The sequence below is a fragment of the Capra hircus genome, chromosome 4 (genome assembly GCF_001704415.2).
Source record: "Capra hircus breed San Clemente chromosome 4, ASM170441v1, whole genome shotgun sequence".
Taxonomy (NCBI): domain Eukaryota; kingdom Metazoa; phylum Chordata; class Mammalia; order Artiodactyla; family Bovidae; genus Capra; species Capra hircus.
The window spans coordinates 63,810,829-63,829,569 of record NC_030811.1 but is presented as its reverse complement, the minus strand read 5'-3'; the positions used below and the strand labels follow the sequence as shown (position 1 = coordinate 63,829,569).

The window sequence follows — 18,741 nt, the reverse complement described above, 5'->3', positions numbered from 1 at the left end:
TACCTTAATTACTCTTCAGTAAATCCCACCAGGTTTTTGCTAGTGCAAGTTTTGTTAACCTCAGTTGCATTTTGATGCTAGCCTATTATATCATGACCAACACCATCACTTGGTCATGATATGATAGGTGGAGATTCAATATCGAGAAATAACATTTACTGAGCATTCACTTTTTGTCAGGGATTATCCTAAACCCAAGCTTGTTCAGTGTTCTAGTATATTACCCGCGTTTCACAAATGAACAGATCAAGGCACAGAATAATTAACTCACCCAAAGAACATAGCTCAGTTAATAGTGAGGATCCAAATCCAGGGAGTCAGAATCTTAGCCTATACTTCCTTCCACTGTATGCATTGTTCTCTGAGCTTCTCATAACCTGAATTGTTCATCTCAGCCACTTCATGAAGTAGTTGGTCATGCATTACCAGATATGGTCATTCCTGCTTATCTTGGGGCAGGCAAGCCAAGCCATGTTCTCTGTGTTGAGAACTGCAAGGAGGTTTAAGGAAGTACATTATAGTGGTTATATGAAAAGGGGCAGGTGTGTAGGAAGGTCATCTCATGCATCACCAAAGCTTAACAGAGTGACCATGATTTCACAGGTGTAATACAGAGAGTGAGTGGTACCAAATCCACGAGAATATCATCAAGAAGTTGAATGCACGTTATAATTTGACCGGCTCCAATGCAGGTGAGTATATGGGTCTGTATGACTCCCTACACTTTTCATTTCAGTGGCTTTGTTTTATTTGTCTGTGAAGAAGAAAATTTTCAGTCCTTTGTTTTTCTCTCGACTCACTCCCTAAAAGTGCTCGGTCAGCCTGCTGGTATGTCTCCTTATTGTATGATAGGTTTATAGCTATAACTCTAAAAGATATATTCTTTCCTGGTTTGAGTCAAGGTAGAGAATCTGAGTTTATTCTCTAGTCTTGGGATCTCCAGGTTGTTGCTGATTGCTGAAAACCAAATGACAAATATGCCTCGGTTCATGACAGTTGTGTGGAACGGGTTTGATGAACAGAAATAAGGTCAATAAGGTCTAAGAAAAACATGCTACTCTGCCTATAGCTGTAGTATTATATAGAGAAAAGCATATGCATGCCATCTGGCAGGAACTGTAATATAATATAGCATTATAAGTTATATATAATACAAGTAGTTTAAATCACTCAGTTGTGTCCAACTCTTTGAGACCCCATGGACTGTACAGTTCATGGAATTCTCCAGCCTAGAATACTGACACGGGTAGCCTTTCCCTTCTCCAGGGGATCTTCCCTATCCAGGAGTCAAACCCGGGTCTCCTGCATTGCAGGCGGATTCTTTACCAGCTGAGCTACCAGGGAAGCACATATAATATATCGGGTGGCGCATACTCTTACACTAGTAATATGCTAGACTTACACTATAGCATATGTAGATTATATAATATATTGAATGACATCTTTAAGTTTGATCAGTATACAAAAGCATGGTGAATATTATTTGTTCCTGTCCCACCTTCACACCCACGCTGAAGCAGAATAAACTATGCAGTTGTGTGCTTTAATTAAAGAAACTTCTAAATCAACTCGTGTTTGAACTGAATGCATTGCTTTTTGTGGCTGATCTTTAAAGTACCCTGAATATAGATGGTTGTGTTATAGTCCAACTTGCCTGGCAATTGAAGGAACCTGAATTTAAGTTTAGACCACCTTTTCTTCAGACCTGTGTACATCTCACCAGGCTAAGTGAAAACGTTAGTCACTCGGTCATGTCCAGTTATTTGCGATCCCATGGACTGTAGCCCGCCAGGCTCCTCTGTCCATGAAATTGTCCAGGCAAGATTACTAGAGTGGGTTGCCATTCCCTTCTCCAGGGGATCTTCCTGATCCAGGGATCGAACACAGGTCCTCGCATTGCAGGCAGATTCTACTGTTGCTCAGACAGTAAAGAATCTGTCTACAGTGCAGGAGACCCTGCAGGGTTTGATCCCTGGGTCGGGAAGATCCCTTGGGGAAGGGAATGGTTACCCACTGCAGTATTCTTCCGTGAACAGAGGACTCTTTGCATATGACGATCCCACATCACCAGCCCAAAACAACCCACAGAATAACTGCAGACAGAATCTCTGTGGTCTGGTGACGTGAGAGCCATAAGTATTCACAGCTCATTCATGTGGCAGCACTTCAGGCTGTAATGAATGGTGAGGTCAGTTTTCTCTTCAGTTTCCCAAGAGCAGGGGAGGCGACTTGGCTTCTTTTGATCCACACAAAATCCTCCATCTACCAATAAATAAACAAAATACTTACACTTGCTATTAAAGGTAGAGTCTCTGAAGGACCAGGAGATTTTAGTAGTGAATGTAACTTGAGATAAGAATACCTCAGAAACTACTGTGTACACTTGTATTCAATTTTTTTGTGAAAGAATTGAAATAGCACTTATTGTGTAGAGACTGAGCGATTTATTTTAAATGTACTTTCAGTAAGATGGTAGGCCTAGTGCTTTTTTATTTTTATTTTTTATTTTTACTTTATTTTACTTTACAATACTGTATTGGTTTCGACATACATTGACATGAATCCACCACGGGTGTACATGAGATCTAGTGCTTTTTTAAAACTTATCTTGCCAAATTCGCTGACAAACTTCTAACCAAATTCATTACTTTTGACAGACTTTTTGGTATTTCTTGATACCACTGATTATTTTTTATCATTAAATGTATTTTGTACCTGTGCTATCCACCTTGATAGGTACCAGCCACCTGTGGCTGTTGAGCCTTAGACATGGGGCTGGTATAGTACTGGGATTGAAGTGTGAGCATGCATGCTCAGTTGATCAGTTGTGTCCGACTCTTTGCGACCCTATGGACTGTCGCCCGCCAGGCTCCTCTGTCCATGAGATTTTTGCAGCAAGAATACTGGATTGGGTTGCCATTTCCTTCTCCAGGGGATCTTCCTGACCCAGGGATTGAAACCGTGTCTCCCTGGGTCTCCTGCACTGCAGGCAGTCTCTTTACTGCTGAGCCACTGGGGATGTCATTACAGTGTATAGTACTTGTAAAATACATACTTGATTTTGAAGACTTGATACATATATATAATGAATATGAAACAGCCCTTTAATAATTTTTATATTGATTATATGTTCAAAGGTAACATTGTGGATATATTGGTTTAAGCATAATATATTACAAAAGTTAATTTTGTTTCTATTTTTTAAGTGGTTACTAGCCCCATAGGTGGCTCATATCATAGTTCTGTTAGAAAGTGCTGCTCTAGACTTGATTTAAAGAATTTCCTTTTTGAGCTCTTTTGACTCCTCACATTCATTATGCCCTACTCCTTTGCTTCTGCCCCCTAACTTTGGGTGGAGAAGTTTGTAGCATTGTGTATCTTTTTCTTTCTCTCCCAGAGTCCCATTATTTTTAATTTGCTTGCATTTGCCTCCTATGTGAATAAATAAATATAAAACTAACCCTGACCTGATTTTTCCCATGTAGTCCCTTCCCTCCTTACCATCACAGATGCAGTGTTGACTAAGCAAAGTGTGTTGATCTGTTCCAATATGCTTGTTTCCAAACTCCTTGTCAACTCCCAAGTCTTTCCTCTTTCCAGTGTGCCTTACAATTCTTCTGTTGTTGGGCCCTTTGAATTTATCATTGTCCTGACTGAAGTGATGCTCAGTGGGTGTTACCTGTTTACATACATAGTACTGAAATGAAAAACTACTTGTTGCATCTTTGGAAAGAGTAAAAGAAACCATTTTACCATACAGCCCGGCCTAGCAGGTTTTCTCTGCTTTGGCAGAATCAGCCCTGCATTTTGCTGCCTATCTTGATGCTGAGATTCCTAGATAGCTGAATATATACTCTTTATGCTTGGCTTTTGCTGCAAAGCCCTGCCTGCTCTCCTGTCCTTATAGCCCACTCCTCTCCTTCCCCCTTCTTTCAAGCCTGAGTCCCAGCCAGCTGCACCCAGCCAGCATCAACTTGCCTTCTATTCCTTTGGTCTCCTTCTGGCTCCTTCTGGCTCTCTCACAGCAAGGCAAACCCAGCCCTAAGCCTTGTCACTCCAAAATACTGCTGCAGAGAGAAAAAGCTCAGACAGAAACTTTTAAAAATCAGTCAATGAACTCTTTACTCTTTCTTTCCATTTAAGTTTCCACTTTTGGAGCGTGGAACATTGTTCTGCTGTCACCTGTCTTGAGGGAAGGCAATTATAAAAATGATGGATAAAGTTTCAGGAGCTGTTTGGCTTTATTATTGAAAGGGAAGCATCTGATAGCTTACTTAAGGGGGAAACAAGAGTATAGGAAATTGAAGTTGGAAATTGGGGTGCCTCATGATTGAATTATCGCAGTGAAATGTTGACTTTTTCTCCTTGGACCATGGAGTAGTTGATAATGGAAGCAGTGCAGTCAGATGTTTTCAAGAGAATTTAGTTCACTTGACAAAGTGTGGTTTTAGTCCCTGCTTTCCTCCTGCTATTCCTTGGTCATTATACTAAAAAGAGAAAAAAAGAATAACTTCGAAATTAGTTTTAGAATCAAATTCTACCACCTAATTTTTAGGCCTTTTATGCTTCATTGACGTGCTTCTATCTTTTGGAGTTGTAATCTTGTCTATTTAATAGGTAAAAGGATTTGTCTAGATAACTGGGTTTTTTCTCCCCCTCTAACCTAAGACCTGTGTTGCTAAGGTACATTAACCACTATCTTTATGGTTTAGAAACTGGAAGAAAATTTCAGGTGATCCATTTAACTTTTAAAGGTAAAAATATAATTGAATTAACATATCTGTATGGTTAGATTTAGTTCATTGCAGTAATTCAAAGTTTCCAAAGTTGTACTCTGTGAGAATTTTTAAATCCAAAAATCGTATTGTGAGAATTTGAACTTCCAAAAATAGTCATTAGAATCAGCCTGGTTGAAGTTTGTTGAGCAAATGGTTATTATTAACATCACCTCCGATAGACATTAGCCATTGAATTCTAGGAATGTGAAATAAGACTGGGCCAATATGATTTCCTGAGACACATTCAGTTCTATGATTTGAAATAAATTGTGTAAAAATCCTTGGCTCCTGTTCAGTATGTCCTAAGAGAAAATTCAAAATCTTTTAATGTTATCTATGTGTTTATGAAATCCTATTTCCTGTGGTTTGTACATGTAACTTACAATTAGAAGAAATCATATTTGCTAATCAGGTCAGTTTCTACAATCTGCTTTTTGCCTTAGCCAGATGAGCACTGTGACTGCATTCCTGCCAGTTATACATTTTAACCCCCACAGAAGGCGAAACTCCTTCAGAATTACCCAGAATTACCCACTTACTTGTACAAGGAGGGCAGTTTAACCCTGTGCAGGAAGTAAATGGTGTTCCTCATTTAACTGAAGTGAAAGGAGGCTTTTGAGAGAGTTAGACTGTATTTGGGGGAGTTGAGCATCCTGTTCTCACATAGACAGGTAGTTGTTTAATTCAATAGTATTGAACTGGTGTAATTCTTAAAGATTGTGTCAATACTCCTGACTTTTGAACACTGCACTTAGAAACTTTGCTTTCTAATATTGTTTAAAGAAAACTGGTACTCATTGGCTCCACCTATTGGCCAGACGTATAGTATATGGCCTTTTGGCTCACTTTTGGAATTTCCTAATTATTAAATGCAGGCACCCCTGGTGGCTCAGAGATAAAAGAATCTGCCTATAATGCAGGAGATTCGAGAGACCTAGGTTCGATCCCTGGGTCTAAAAGATATCTTGGAGGAGGAAATGGCAACCCACTCCACTATTCTTTCTGGGAATATTCCATGGGTAGAGGAGCCTGGCAGCATATAGCCCGTAAGTTCACAGAGAGTCAGACATTACTGAGCTCACACATACAATTATTAAATCATGCTTTATTTTTATTCTTTTTGAGTTTTTAGCTTTCAATTAATTTTACTTTCAGAAAAGTTTTAAGAATAGTACAGCAAATATGTAACTTCTCAAAGTTTAACATTTCGCTATATTTGCATTATCCTTCTCTTGCTTTCTTTCTCTCTATACACAGGCACTTTATTCATACTTATATATATATATTTATGTGTTTATACATATATATACACACATATATTTGTGTGTATCTTATATAGACTCTCTCTATAGATAGTAATTTACTATTACTGAATTGATGTAATTCTTAAGGATTGCATTAATGCCCCGATGTTTATACATACACACAAAAACATGTTTATGTACATGCATATATATCACACTTACATATGTTTTTCCCACCTGAACTGTTTCAGAACAAATTATAGGAACTGTGCCTCTTTATCTCTACTTACTCAGAACATGGCAACATAACCACAGTACAGTAATCAAAATCAGAAATTGAACATTGATACAGTAGTCTTACCTAACCTGTAGATCTTATTCAGCTTTTGACAATTTTCTCAATGTCCTTTATAACAAAAGGAACTCAGGCTGTATTGCATGCAGTTGTCATATCTTTTTAGTTTCCTTTAAGCTATTCTCTTTTCATGACAGTGAAGAAAAAGGATGGAGTTCAAAATATATTAAAATATGCTTCTCTGGTGGCTTAGTTGATAAAGAGTCTGCCTGCAGTGCAGGATACCTGTCAGGAAGATCCCCTGGAGAAGGGAATGGCAACCCACTCCAGTATTCTTGCCTGGAGAATCCCATGGATAGAGGAGCCTGGGGGGCTACAGTCCATGGGGTCACAAGAGTAGGACATGACTTAGTGATCAGACCTACCTACTGAAGGGATTTGTAAAACTTTATGTAGTACTTTAAAAAAACCACCAACACAAACTCAAATTATAAGGTAATGGAAGTAGTGATTAGAGCCTTGTTTTATTCTCTGAATTACTTATATTTTGCCAATTTAGATATTTCTGTTCAATCGCTCAGTCATGTCCAAATTTGCAACCCCATGGACTGCAGCATGCCAGGCTTCCCTGTCCTTCTCTATTTCCTAGAGTTTGCTTAAACTCATGTCCATTGAATCAATGATGCCATCCAACCGTCTTATCTTCTATACTGCATAGGAAAAATACACAACATAGAAAAAATGTAGTTTATAACAAGTATTTCAATAAATTAAATACATCAGATACATGCACTCATTTATGCCATGCTCTATATATACTTTTAAAAAGTTATTTTTAGCCAGTGGCTTACTGTGTGCTTTGAAAAAATTACAAATAAGTAGTAATAGTTACAGTAGAAAGCAAATAAACAACCTTTTATCCATTAACCTAATCCTCAGTGTTTGCCTTTAAAAATAAGTATGGAAACTTTAAAGTGAAAGTTCTTTGTTAAAAAATGTTAATTCCCTCTGAATGGTCTCATCCGCCCCTACAATTATAGCTTCCACTATAAGCCAATGGTCTTTGTCTTTCATTTCTGGTCAATAAATTTCTTTTCTGGTTAAGGCTTGATGAAGCTAAACAATTCCAGATGTTGCTTATATGCCTTAGCTTGACATTCCATGACTTATTATGTGTTACTTCAGTCATGTTTTCTCAATAATTGTTAGTCATGGGCTAACTACTTCTTGCAGAAAAATATAAAAGCCTTCCCAGTACTTGGAAATAGCAGATCTGTGGGCTAGCAGTTAAGATCACGAGATTTTATACCCATACTTCTCATACCTTTTACCTGTTAGGAAGTCAGCATCCCGATGAATAGTGTTACCTATGCAGATATATCAGGGCAATGATTTTCTGAAGGTCAGCCTGTTGTTCATCCTCCTTTAGAGTTGCGTCCTTTATGACTTAAATCCTGGAGAAGGAAATGGCTACCCACTCCAGTATTCTTGCCTGGAGAATGCAATGGACAGAGGAGCCTGGTGGGCTACAGTCCGCAGGGTTGCAAAGAGTCAGACACGACTGAGCGACTAACAGACACACACCAGACTTAAATATATCAACAAAAAAATTAATTCATAGTAATCTAAAAGAGAAATGATGATGTTGTATGGCAGAAACAAGCACAATATTGTAAAATGATGATCTTCAAATTAATAATAAATTAAAAGAAACAGACTATGTCATACTACCAAAAAAATGGAAAATTTTATTTGGGACAACCTGAGAATTGTAACCCAGAAGACCATCTCTCAGAGAGCTCTGAGAACTGTCTGAAGAAGTAAAGGTTGGGGGATGGAGGGAACAGTGTACGTGTGATCTAGACAAAGGGGTATGTGCAATCAAACATCTTGGTAGAAGGTTACTGCTACTCTTGAGGTATAAGTATCATAGTTACTGGTGCTTTTCTAAGTATGGGAAGATGCAGGAAACTGGGTTCATAAAATTTTCTCCTGAAAATAATCTGTGAGGACTAGTTCTGCCAGTCTTCCCCGAGCACGAGTACCTCATCCTGATCTTTGCCCTGTACTGTAAGTCAACAGTTGCAGTGACTTGATTCTTAGGTAACTGAATGATGGGCAGCGTGCTTTATTTTTTCCCTTTCTGTCTTCATTTTGAGCAAGGTTTTGGAGGCATTTTATGACCAGTTTGTCCAGTTGAGCTAGGAATGCTCATTCCCGGGACAGGCAAGGATTTTGTTGGGGGCCACTCAGTGTGCTATTTCTGGACCAAGTCCTGTTCACAGTAACCAAAACTTCTCAGCCACCTGCCTTATTACTCTCTTATGGTCTAGGGAATGGTTCCTTTTTGTTGCTTGTTCTGGTATCTACACTCACACTCTTAAAATCATTGGTTTTAATGGAATTATATATTTGGTCAGTTGCTTCAAGTCTGCTGATTATTAGCTCAGTCATCCACTTGGTGATCAAGAAATAATAATCTTATAAAATAGGGAAAATACAAGTTGTATGTGCGCTCAGTCGCTTCTGTCGTGTCTGACTTTGCAACCCCATGGACTGTAGTCCACCAGGCTCCTCTGTCCATGGGATTCTCCAGGCAGGAATACTGGAGTGGGTTGCCATGCCCTCCTCCAGGGGTTCTTCCCAACCCAGGGATCGAACCCAGGTCTCCTGAATTGCAGGCAGATTCTTTACCCACTGAACTACCTGGGAGGCCCAACAAGTAGTATAGCTAGTAACATTAATCAGGTCATAAGTGAGTATTTATACTAAGAATTTCAATTAGGTTCAGCTCAGATTATCTGAGCGGTCTATTCTGCACCAGTTGCTGTCTTTAAAAGAAATTGTACATAAAGGTGAGGTAAGATAGGTAAGGTAGGTGTAAAGTACCTACCACTCATATAAGGTGAGTGGTAGATACCTTACAGGATTAAGAAGGGAATTTTATCTTCCAAGGAGTTACATGACTGGCACCACAAGAAGAAAAACTAATCTAATTTATGGTTGATCAGGTGTTTCTGCCATTGGGGAGGCCTGATTAATACATTATAATACAGATGCACAATGCACGCAGGAGAGGAGAAAGGCCCAAAAAGGCATAGAAAAATTTTATGTTTAAAATTTTCTTGTCTTGCCTTGAAATATGAATCTTTATTTCATCAGGCAGTTTATACCTATTGCTGTTAGCTTTCTTATTCACAGACTGAATAATACAGGCTGAAAGTCAGAAATCAAGATATGACCCTTTAGAAAGAGGAGTGATTTTTTGTTTTGTTTACTTTGTATGGCTTTGAAAGTACATCTGAAAGAGGAGATTTGAGCTTTGCAGCATTAAAGACATAAGTGTCTAGTTTTCAGTATGGAAACGTTAAAGGATATGTGTCCTTTGGGTAATGTGGTCTTGCTGGTGGGAGGCTTTGAGCAGCTTGGCGTCCTCAGTCGTGCAGTGAACACACATTTCAGAAGGCCTGCAGTGCTGTCATGGCTCCCATTTTAATCCTTCAACTAACCTTGTCCAAGCTATGGTTTATCCAGTAGTCCTGTGTGGATGTGAGAGTTGGACTGTAAAGAAAGCTGAATGCCAAGGAATTGGTGCTTTTGAACTGTGGTGTTGCAGAATACTCTTGAGAGTCCCTTGGACTGCAAGGAGATCCAGCCAGTCCATCCTAAAGGAAATCAGTCCTGGATATTCATTGGAAGGACTGATGCTGACACTGAAACTCCAATACTTTGGTCACCTGATGCGAAGAACTGACTCATTTGAAAAGACCCTGATGCTGGGAAAGATTGAAAGCAGGAGGAGAAGGGGACGACAGAGGATGCGACGGTTGGATGGCATCACCGACTCAAGGGACATGAGTTTGAGTTAACTCCAGGAGATGGCGATGGACAGGGAGGCCTGGCGTGCTGCAGTCCACGGGGTCGCAAGGAGTCAGACATGAGCAACTGAACTGAACTGAACCTGGTCCATTTCTACACTCTAATCTCTTTCTAATGCTTCTTGGTTTTTCCTCTGCTGACTCACTTTCCAGCAGTGTTGTCTCACTTGACACCACTCCTAGCAGACATTTGGCTTCCTTTCTTCCCTGTGTTCCAGAGGCCCTGAGACTCTGTGGCTGACTTTGCTGTGTGAACACCTCGCCTGATCCTGTCAGGGTTTTACGGCTTGATGCAACCAGGATGTATCCCTGAAAGTTATATATGCTTCTGATGTTTTACTTTAAAAGTCAATTTGCTTACCTTACAGACACAACATAGAATACTGTAGGATCCAAAGCAAGACTCAGATCCGGATTTCGTAAATCAAGCACAAAGAAGGGAATAGAAGTAAAAATTCTTGCTCTGATAATAATGAGGGCTTAGGATTTCAGAAATTAATAGATTTTACTGAAGGTGAATTTATGGAAGGATCTAATGATAATCACCTTTAGGAAGGTTTTCTGACACCAGATGATGTTAGTAATTATCATTCATGTTGAGAAATCCTGACAACTAGGTTTTACCCTTTGGCCCCTGCCTACCAAACACAAAGTATGTAAGTACTATCAATAAATAATATTTTCAGAGTCGTGCCCTAGAATGGCAGCATAAGGCGCTGCATGGACTCACTCTAAACTATAACTAGTAATAATCATTTTTTTTAAAAAGCATTAAAGTCTGAAAATTTTCTTGACTGTGTACAGCAAATGAAGAAATACTTACTGAAGAATAAAATTTAATACTTAATTTTGAAAACTAAAATAAAAGTAAACAAATGGGACCTAATTAAACTTAAAAGCTTTTATACAACAAATAAAACTATAAATAAGATGAAAACCCTCAGAATATGAGAAAATAGTTTTAAATGAAGCAACTAACAAGAAATTAATTTTTAAAGTGCACAAACAACTCATGCAGTTCAATATCAAAAAAATAAACAACCCAATTAAAAATGGATGGAAGACCTAAGTAGACATTTCTCCATAGGAAACATGCAGATGGCCAAAAAGCATATGAAAAGAAGATGCTCAACATCACTAATTATTAGCTAAATGCAAATCAAAATACCAGTTAGATTGGCCATTAACAAAAAAATCTACAAACAAAAATTGCTGGAGAGGGTATGGATTTTGAAAGGTAACCCTCTTACTGTTGGTGAGAATGTAAATTGATAACATCCACTGTAGAGAACAGTTTGGAGTTTCCTTAAAAAACTGAAAATAGATTTACCATATGACCCAGCAATCCCACCCCTGGGCATATACTGGGAGAAAACCATCATTCAAAATGATACACGCACCCCAGTGTTCACTGCAGCACTATTTACAATAGCCAGGACGAGGAAGCAACCTAAATGTCCATCAACAGAGAAACAGATAAAGAAGATTTGGTACATGTATACAACAGAATATTACTCATCCATAAAAAGGAGCAAAACTGTGCCATTTGCAGAGACATGGCTGAACCTAGAGATTCTGATATAGAGTGAATTAAATCAGAAATAGAAAAATTAATATCCTATAACATCACTTAAAAGGGGAATCTAGAAAAATGATACAGATGAACTTATTTGCAAAGCTAAAATAGAGATACAGATGTAGAGAACAAATGTATGAATACCAAGGAAAGAAGGGGCTGTGGGATGAATTGGGAGATTGGAATTGACATATATACACTATTGATACTATGTATAAAATACTGGAACTTACTGTAGAGCTCAGGGAACTACTCAGTGCTCTGTGGAGACCTAAATGGTAAGAAAATCCAGAAAAGAGGAGATGTAGATAAAGATAGAGTATATCTATGATAAAAAGCTGATGTTCACATCCAGGAAGCTCAGTGACTCATCAGTTTTACTCTTCCTCCTTCTGATCCCATTTTCCAGACTACACTAAGAATACTTTCTTAAAACACAAATTGAATCATGTTTCCTTTATTTAAAATTCTCCAGTGACTTCTTGTTGCGTTTAAGTGTTAGTCGCTCAGTCATGTCTGCCTCTTTGAGCCCACCAGGCTCTTCTGTCCATGGGATTTCCCAGCCGTTTCCTTCTCCAGGGGATCTTCTGGACCCAGGGACTGAACCCTAGTCTCCTGAATTGCAGGTAGATTGCTATCTCAGCCACCAGGAGGGATCCCCTTGTTGCATTTAGAATAAAAGTAATTAACCATGGCTTCCATGACTGCTGCTCATCTTGTGGCCTCCCCTGCAGCCTTGTTTGACTCTGCTCAGACACAGTGGCCTTCTTCCATCTTCTCCATCACCCCAAGCTCTTTCCTGTTGCAGGATCTTTACACATGCTCTTTTCTCTGTCCAGAGCACTGTCTCCCCATTTTTTGCATTGCTGTTTGTTTCTCTTTCCAAGCTTGAATGTTACTCTTTCAGAAATGACTTCTAAAACCATTTATCTTTTATTATTTTTATCTCAACTTGTGGTTTGATTTCTTTATGACAATTATCACAGTTAAAAAAGAAAAATTGTGGTAGGATACTCAAGAAGTTGTTAAACATGGATTAATTCTAGTAAACAGAACTCAGTAACTGAGGTAAGGAAGTACATTTCCTTCCATAACAGAACCTTTAGTACAGTCTGACGTATGCATGTACTACTTAAATTTTTTTTAATCTAGTTGAATTTTAAAATGCCCAATTCTTTAATGACTATCAGACAGCATCTGTTTCATGAATGAATCAAAGACACAGTTATCAGATGTTTGCCTTAAGTTTGTTTCTTTGGTTTCCTAGTACCAAATAGGAAAACATTAAAAATAAAAAATAATTTACTGAGCTCTAAGGAGGTTGTGTTGTCTTTTCTAGCTTTGAGATTTAAGGCCCTAATTTCTGTATCCAACCCTGCTTGTTGAACTCAAATGCTTTCAAGTTTTTTCACATTTGTAAGTAATAATGTGAGGAACATCTCCTATATTTCAGAATATGACTTTAAAATAAAGCCTTAGAAATGGGATTATTACGGAAGAATATGAGATTTTTGATGAATTTTGCTGCATTAACAAGATAAACAGCAGCTTGGATGGTCATTTTGGAATAAATAAAACCTGGGGCAGGTTTTTGAGGACATCAAAGACAGATGTCAGAGATTTTTGAAAAGTTTGGAACCTGTAGATCCAGGATTGCAGTATTCATTCATAAGAGTGGAAAAAAGAAGAAATTGGAGACTGAGTGGAAGAGACTGGTTTCGGACGTAGGTTTACTTTCACGGTCTCTGTGTGCTCAAAACAGTTGTTGAAGGTAATGCCTATCCTCTATGATAACCAATGATATTAATTTTAATCCCTCCTTAGTTCTCAGCTAGACTGTTAAATTTAGCCATGACTTGTATCCTGCCAGGTCTTCTTCTGTTGTGCTGCCAGAATCCTCTTTGTCATATAAAAACTTTTCTGTATCTCATTTCCCATTTCAAGTTGTATTGGTTCATCCCTTGTGATGCCAGCGTGACTCCTTCCTGTGCGGTTTGTAAGGCAGGCTTTCAGTCCCTGGCTCAGCCTCTCTTTCATGTCTCACCCTACATTCTACCTTCAACCCAATATACCCTTCTTTGGATTTTGGAATTAGTAGCCACATAGAGTTACAGTACTATAAATGTTCATGCCCCAGAAATGTATGCCATTATGATAGTATTAGAAATTGAACTAGTGATATAGCCTTCAATAATTTTACTAGGAACCAGAAGACCTCAGTGATTTCAGAACAAAACCAGGTGAAGGCATTTTTTTACCCATTCTATGTTTTTCTGTCTTTGCTCACAACTCCCTGCTGTATTTTATGTCCTCTCTTTACTCCATTCTAAAAGAATAAATAAATAAAACACCTCCTTTGATAAATTATTCCCTGACTTTTTTCATTTAGATTTTGCTATGTTATATATGATGATTTTTTTTTCAAATCTTTTAAGCTTGTTCAGTTAGTCTTATCTTCCAAAATGAGTTTCTTTTAATTTTACAATATTCTGCCTGTATTGAGATAAAAACCTAATTCATGGTTCTCTATTTGCCACACTTTATTTTGAGAAAAAGTAAACAAAGCAAGTTTTTTGGCCTTCTCTTGGCATGTGGATGTTTTTAAATGCTGAAAATGAAAAGACCATTTCAGTTTGGTCATAAAACTTCATGAGATTTCTAACTGAGAAAATTAAATGACTCAGGATTAATAGATATATGCCAACTATGTTCTTCATTTCCTCCCCTATAGGTCACTTCAGAAATTTGTTTGTTATTAGTTTGGGTTTGTAATGTGATCTTTGGATACCCCACTTGTGATGATATTTTTGCACTATTATCACATCTGTTCTTAGCTCAGATGTTTTTAGCATATGTATTTGCAGAACATATACTTTAATATGCTATCATTTTTCTTCTATACTTATATAGAAACTCAGGGGAAATAAAAAGAAAAATGTAATTGTGTGGTGTCAAGTACTTGTTGCATTTTTTAAGTCAGTTACTTAATCTATTATGATTTTATTTCATACTTTAATTTGGCACATTTGTACATTTTTTGAAGCAAAGGGCAGTCTTTGAATTAAATATTTGTGAGATTGATAGTTCTTAAATACTATATAAGTAGAGTAAACTTTTGCTCACTTAATTAACTTACCACAATTTAATTATGCATTGAAGGCACACTATTCTATATTCTTCACAGACTGCTTGTGTTATTGGGAAGCAATAGGGATTGCAAAGATTTTTAAATAAATTGGCTTTTGAAACATGGTAGACTGCCTCTTATAACTTCCTCTTCAACTACAAACACATAAAAATGCTGGATAAATTATAACCAAGATGTGGTAAGAAATAGAAAACAAAGCTTCAAAGAAAGGAAGGGACATCTTGCTGACTTGTATGGTGGTACTGGTGGTTTAGTCGCTAAGTCATATCAGACTCTTGTGATCCCTGGACTGTAGCCTGCCAGGCTCCTCTGTCCATGGGATTCTCCAGGCGAGGGTTCCGGAGTGGGTTGCCATTTCCTTCTCCAGAGGATCTTCCGGACTCAGGAATTGAGCCCTGGTCTCCTGCATTACAGGCAGATTCTTTACCAACTGAGCTATGAGGGAAGCCCTGCTAATTTGTATAGGGAGGTCCAAACTGGAGGGGTAAACACTCCAGTCTGTGCTCCAACAGGGAGGAAGGGTGTGAAGATAGGTCCTGACAGTTGGAAGTTTAAGTTTTAAATATTCCATAGAAGTCAAGACATGATTTGTTATACCTGCTCCCTTTCCCTCATTGCTGATTATTTTGTGATGCATGGTTGCTGTTGTTGTTTTACTGTGACCCATTTTCAGTGGGTGTTGCTTTATCCACAGGAATCCCATGAGCTCTGGGAGTGAACATGATAGTGTGGGATGATTATACATTTCCTTTTTTCAGGCTCCTCCCCTGGGACTGGGTACTTACCCTGGATTTCATTGCTATGGATTTTTCCAGACTGCTGAGTTAATTTAAATTCAGTGGCTTAAGCTTAGATTTTTCTGTCTCATTGGGGAATCATCTCCTCTCATCACCTTTTTAAAACAGAGAACAGTTCTTTCAAGCCCAGTATTAGAGGACTCATTTCTAAGCATCACTTGTGTATTCCCTAAACCATGTCTCCTAGAAGTTTAGATAATAAACTATCAGGAAAAGACTAAATAAAAGGTAGAAAAATGGGTTCATAATGAAAAAGAAAATAGGAAGCAATGAATAGGGAGAGTTTTTTAATCCATTCATCAAAAAATATTAAGCATCTCTAATCTACAGAGAAGGCAATGGCACCCAACTCCAGTACTCTTGCCTGGAAAATCCCATGGATGGAGGAGCCTGGTAGGCTGTAGTCCATGGGGTCGCTAAGAGTTGGACACGACTAAGCGACTTCCCTTTAACTTTTCACTTTTATGCCTTGGAGAAGGAAATGGCAACCCATTCCAGTTTTCTTGCCTGGAGAATCCCAGGGACGGGGGAGCCTGGTGGGCTTCCGTCTATGGGGTCGCACAGAGTCGGACAGGACTGAAGCAATTTAGCAGTAGCAGTAATCTAATCTAAGCATCTCTAATCTAATCAAGAGGAACTAAAGAGCCTCTTGAGGAAAGTAAAAGAGGAGAGTGAAAACGCTGGCTTAAAACTCAGCATTCAAAAAACTAAGATTATGCCATCCGTTCCCATCACTCCATGGCAAATAAATGGAGAAACAATGGAAACAGTGACAGATTTTATTTTCTTGGGCTCCAAAATCTTTGTAGATGGTGACTGCAGCTGTGAAATTAAAAGGCACTTGTTCCTTGGAAGAAAAGCTGTGACCAACCTAGACAGCATATTAAAAAGCAAAGACATTACTTTGCTGACAAAGGTCCGTCTAGTCAAAGCTACAGTTTTTCCAGTAGTCATGTATGGATGTGAGAGTTGGACTATAAAGAAAGCTGAGCACCGAAGAACTGATGCTTTTGAACTGTGGTGTTGGAGAAGACTCTTGAGAGTCCCTTGGACTGCAAGGAGATCCAACCAGTCAATCCTAAAGGAAATCAGTTCTTAATATTCATTGGAAGAACTGATGCTAAAGCTGAGGCTCCAATACTTTGGCCATCTGATGTAATGAATGACTCACTGGAAAAGACCCTGGTACTGGGAAGGACTGAAGACAGGAGGAGGAGGGGATGACAGAGGATGAGATCGTCGGATGGCATCACCGACTCCATGGACCTGAGTTTGAGCAAGCTCTGGGAGTTGGTGGTGGACAGGGAAGCTTGGCCTACTTGTAGTCCATGGGGTCACAAAGAGTCGGTCATGACTGAGCAACTGAACTGAACTGAACTGTCCTCTTGGTGATTAGCTTTATTGGTGAGAAAGCACTAAATAGAATTTCTTAAATTATTTTAAAGAAGTCATTGAAAAAAAATTAGTATACTGCTTAAATACCAAATGAGCACAACTGAAAGAGAAACAATCATGTGATAATAATAGCAGTGGTAGTTGTAGTAGTAGCTGCTATCATTTTTAAGCACTTCTTTTATAGCAGGCATTGCCCAAAGTATTTTATGGAGTTATTTTACAAATGTGACAACCAAAGAAAGCACAGAGAAGTTAACACTGAGGCAGGGTCATGATGCTGTACGACAGGCTTCTTAAACTGCACACTTAATCACATTGTGTCTTTATCATATATATTTGCCACAAATTTCCATGTTTGCATTATTATACATTTGCTATGTATATTTGGTTCATTGGTGGCAAAATGGCTGATCTAGTCTAAAATCAATTTTGCCTGCCACTTAATAAATCTTGCTGTGCTTGCCATTTTTTATGTAAAAGTGCAGAATTTCATGAATTTAAAAGAAATCATCTCACAGAGTGAGTTAGCTTCAATTCCTAAGAAATTAGAGTTCCCAAAGAATCAAGCACATTTGGTTTAACAGATACTAAGCCTTTCCTGTAGTTCTGTCCCGTAAGCTATTTAATCTTGAAAAAATGTTTCTTTGTGATTCTTGATTCATTATTAATTAATGACTAAGTCTCTGTTTAAAATTAGTTAAAAAATCTTTATAATTGGGTCATAAATATCTAGACTGATTTTTTAAAGTTTAGCTTAATGCTTCTTCTATAAAGAGTAACATTTTTTCCTTAGCAATTTCATTTTTGGTATTTATGTTAAGTGCCAGAAAAAAACTGATTGTGGGACATTATTAATCTATTTGTAAAATTAAAAATTTAACCTAATTTTATTTGTTGTCATAAAAATTCTTCCCTGAAATTTCAAATTCCATCAGTCATAATTTTTCTTTACTGTAATATTCCTATCATGCATTTAACTCATACTGCTTCATATTCTACTTACCTGTGTGTGTCTTTCCTTATTGGATGATCAGCTTCTATGGAGCAGAAACCTATCATATATTAATACATCCTTATATCTTGCCTTTCATTTTCCTCTGAAGCTGGAAGTTATTGCCTTGCCCAAAGTGGACAGTTTTTTAAATTGTGGAAGCAATAAGTTAAAGTGTGCAGATAGAATTTTAGAAGTTGCTTCAGCCCTAGAGAGAGGGGTAAGGTGAGGATAGGAAAGAGACAGGAAAGAGGATAGGAAGAAAATACTGCTCTGTGAACATGCCTCACATCTTGAGCTACTCTCCTGAAAGGAGAGGATGAATCCTCAGGTCATGAGAATGGGTGAATATTTGATAAGTCTCCCCTTTATAGTGAAGAATAGTTTCTTTGTGTTAATACAGTATTTCTTATTATCTAGTGAGTCATTTGTCCAACCTGTTCATTGTAGTCAGCATAATTAAGAACCACTAGAAAAACAGGATCAGGAGTTTCCCTGAATGAAAAATAAATAATATTGCTATGGCTCTTGGTGGGCTGGTTCCTGTGGATTCACTATTATATCATGTTTCTTTCACTTCCCACTCTTTGAAGTTTATTTGTTATGTGTTGTGATTTTTTATGGAAATAGAATAGATGA

At 38.1% G+C, this 18,741-nt stretch overlaps 1 protein-coding gene across 2 annotated transcripts in view; it reads left to right on the top strand.

Annotated features, from left to right (window-relative positions):
* The window catches only part of DOCK4 (dedicator of cytokinesis 4), a 472,836-nt gene that overhangs the window by 257,479 nt on the left and 196,616 nt on the right, over nt 1-18,741 (top strand). For both annotated transcript variants that reach the window (XM_005679177.3, XM_018047173.1), the window contains exon 12: nt 604-692. In XM_005679177.3, the coding sequence (XP_005679234.2) occupies nt 604-692 (89 nt within the window). The remainder of the gene's footprint in view (nt 1-603; nt 693-18,741) is intronic.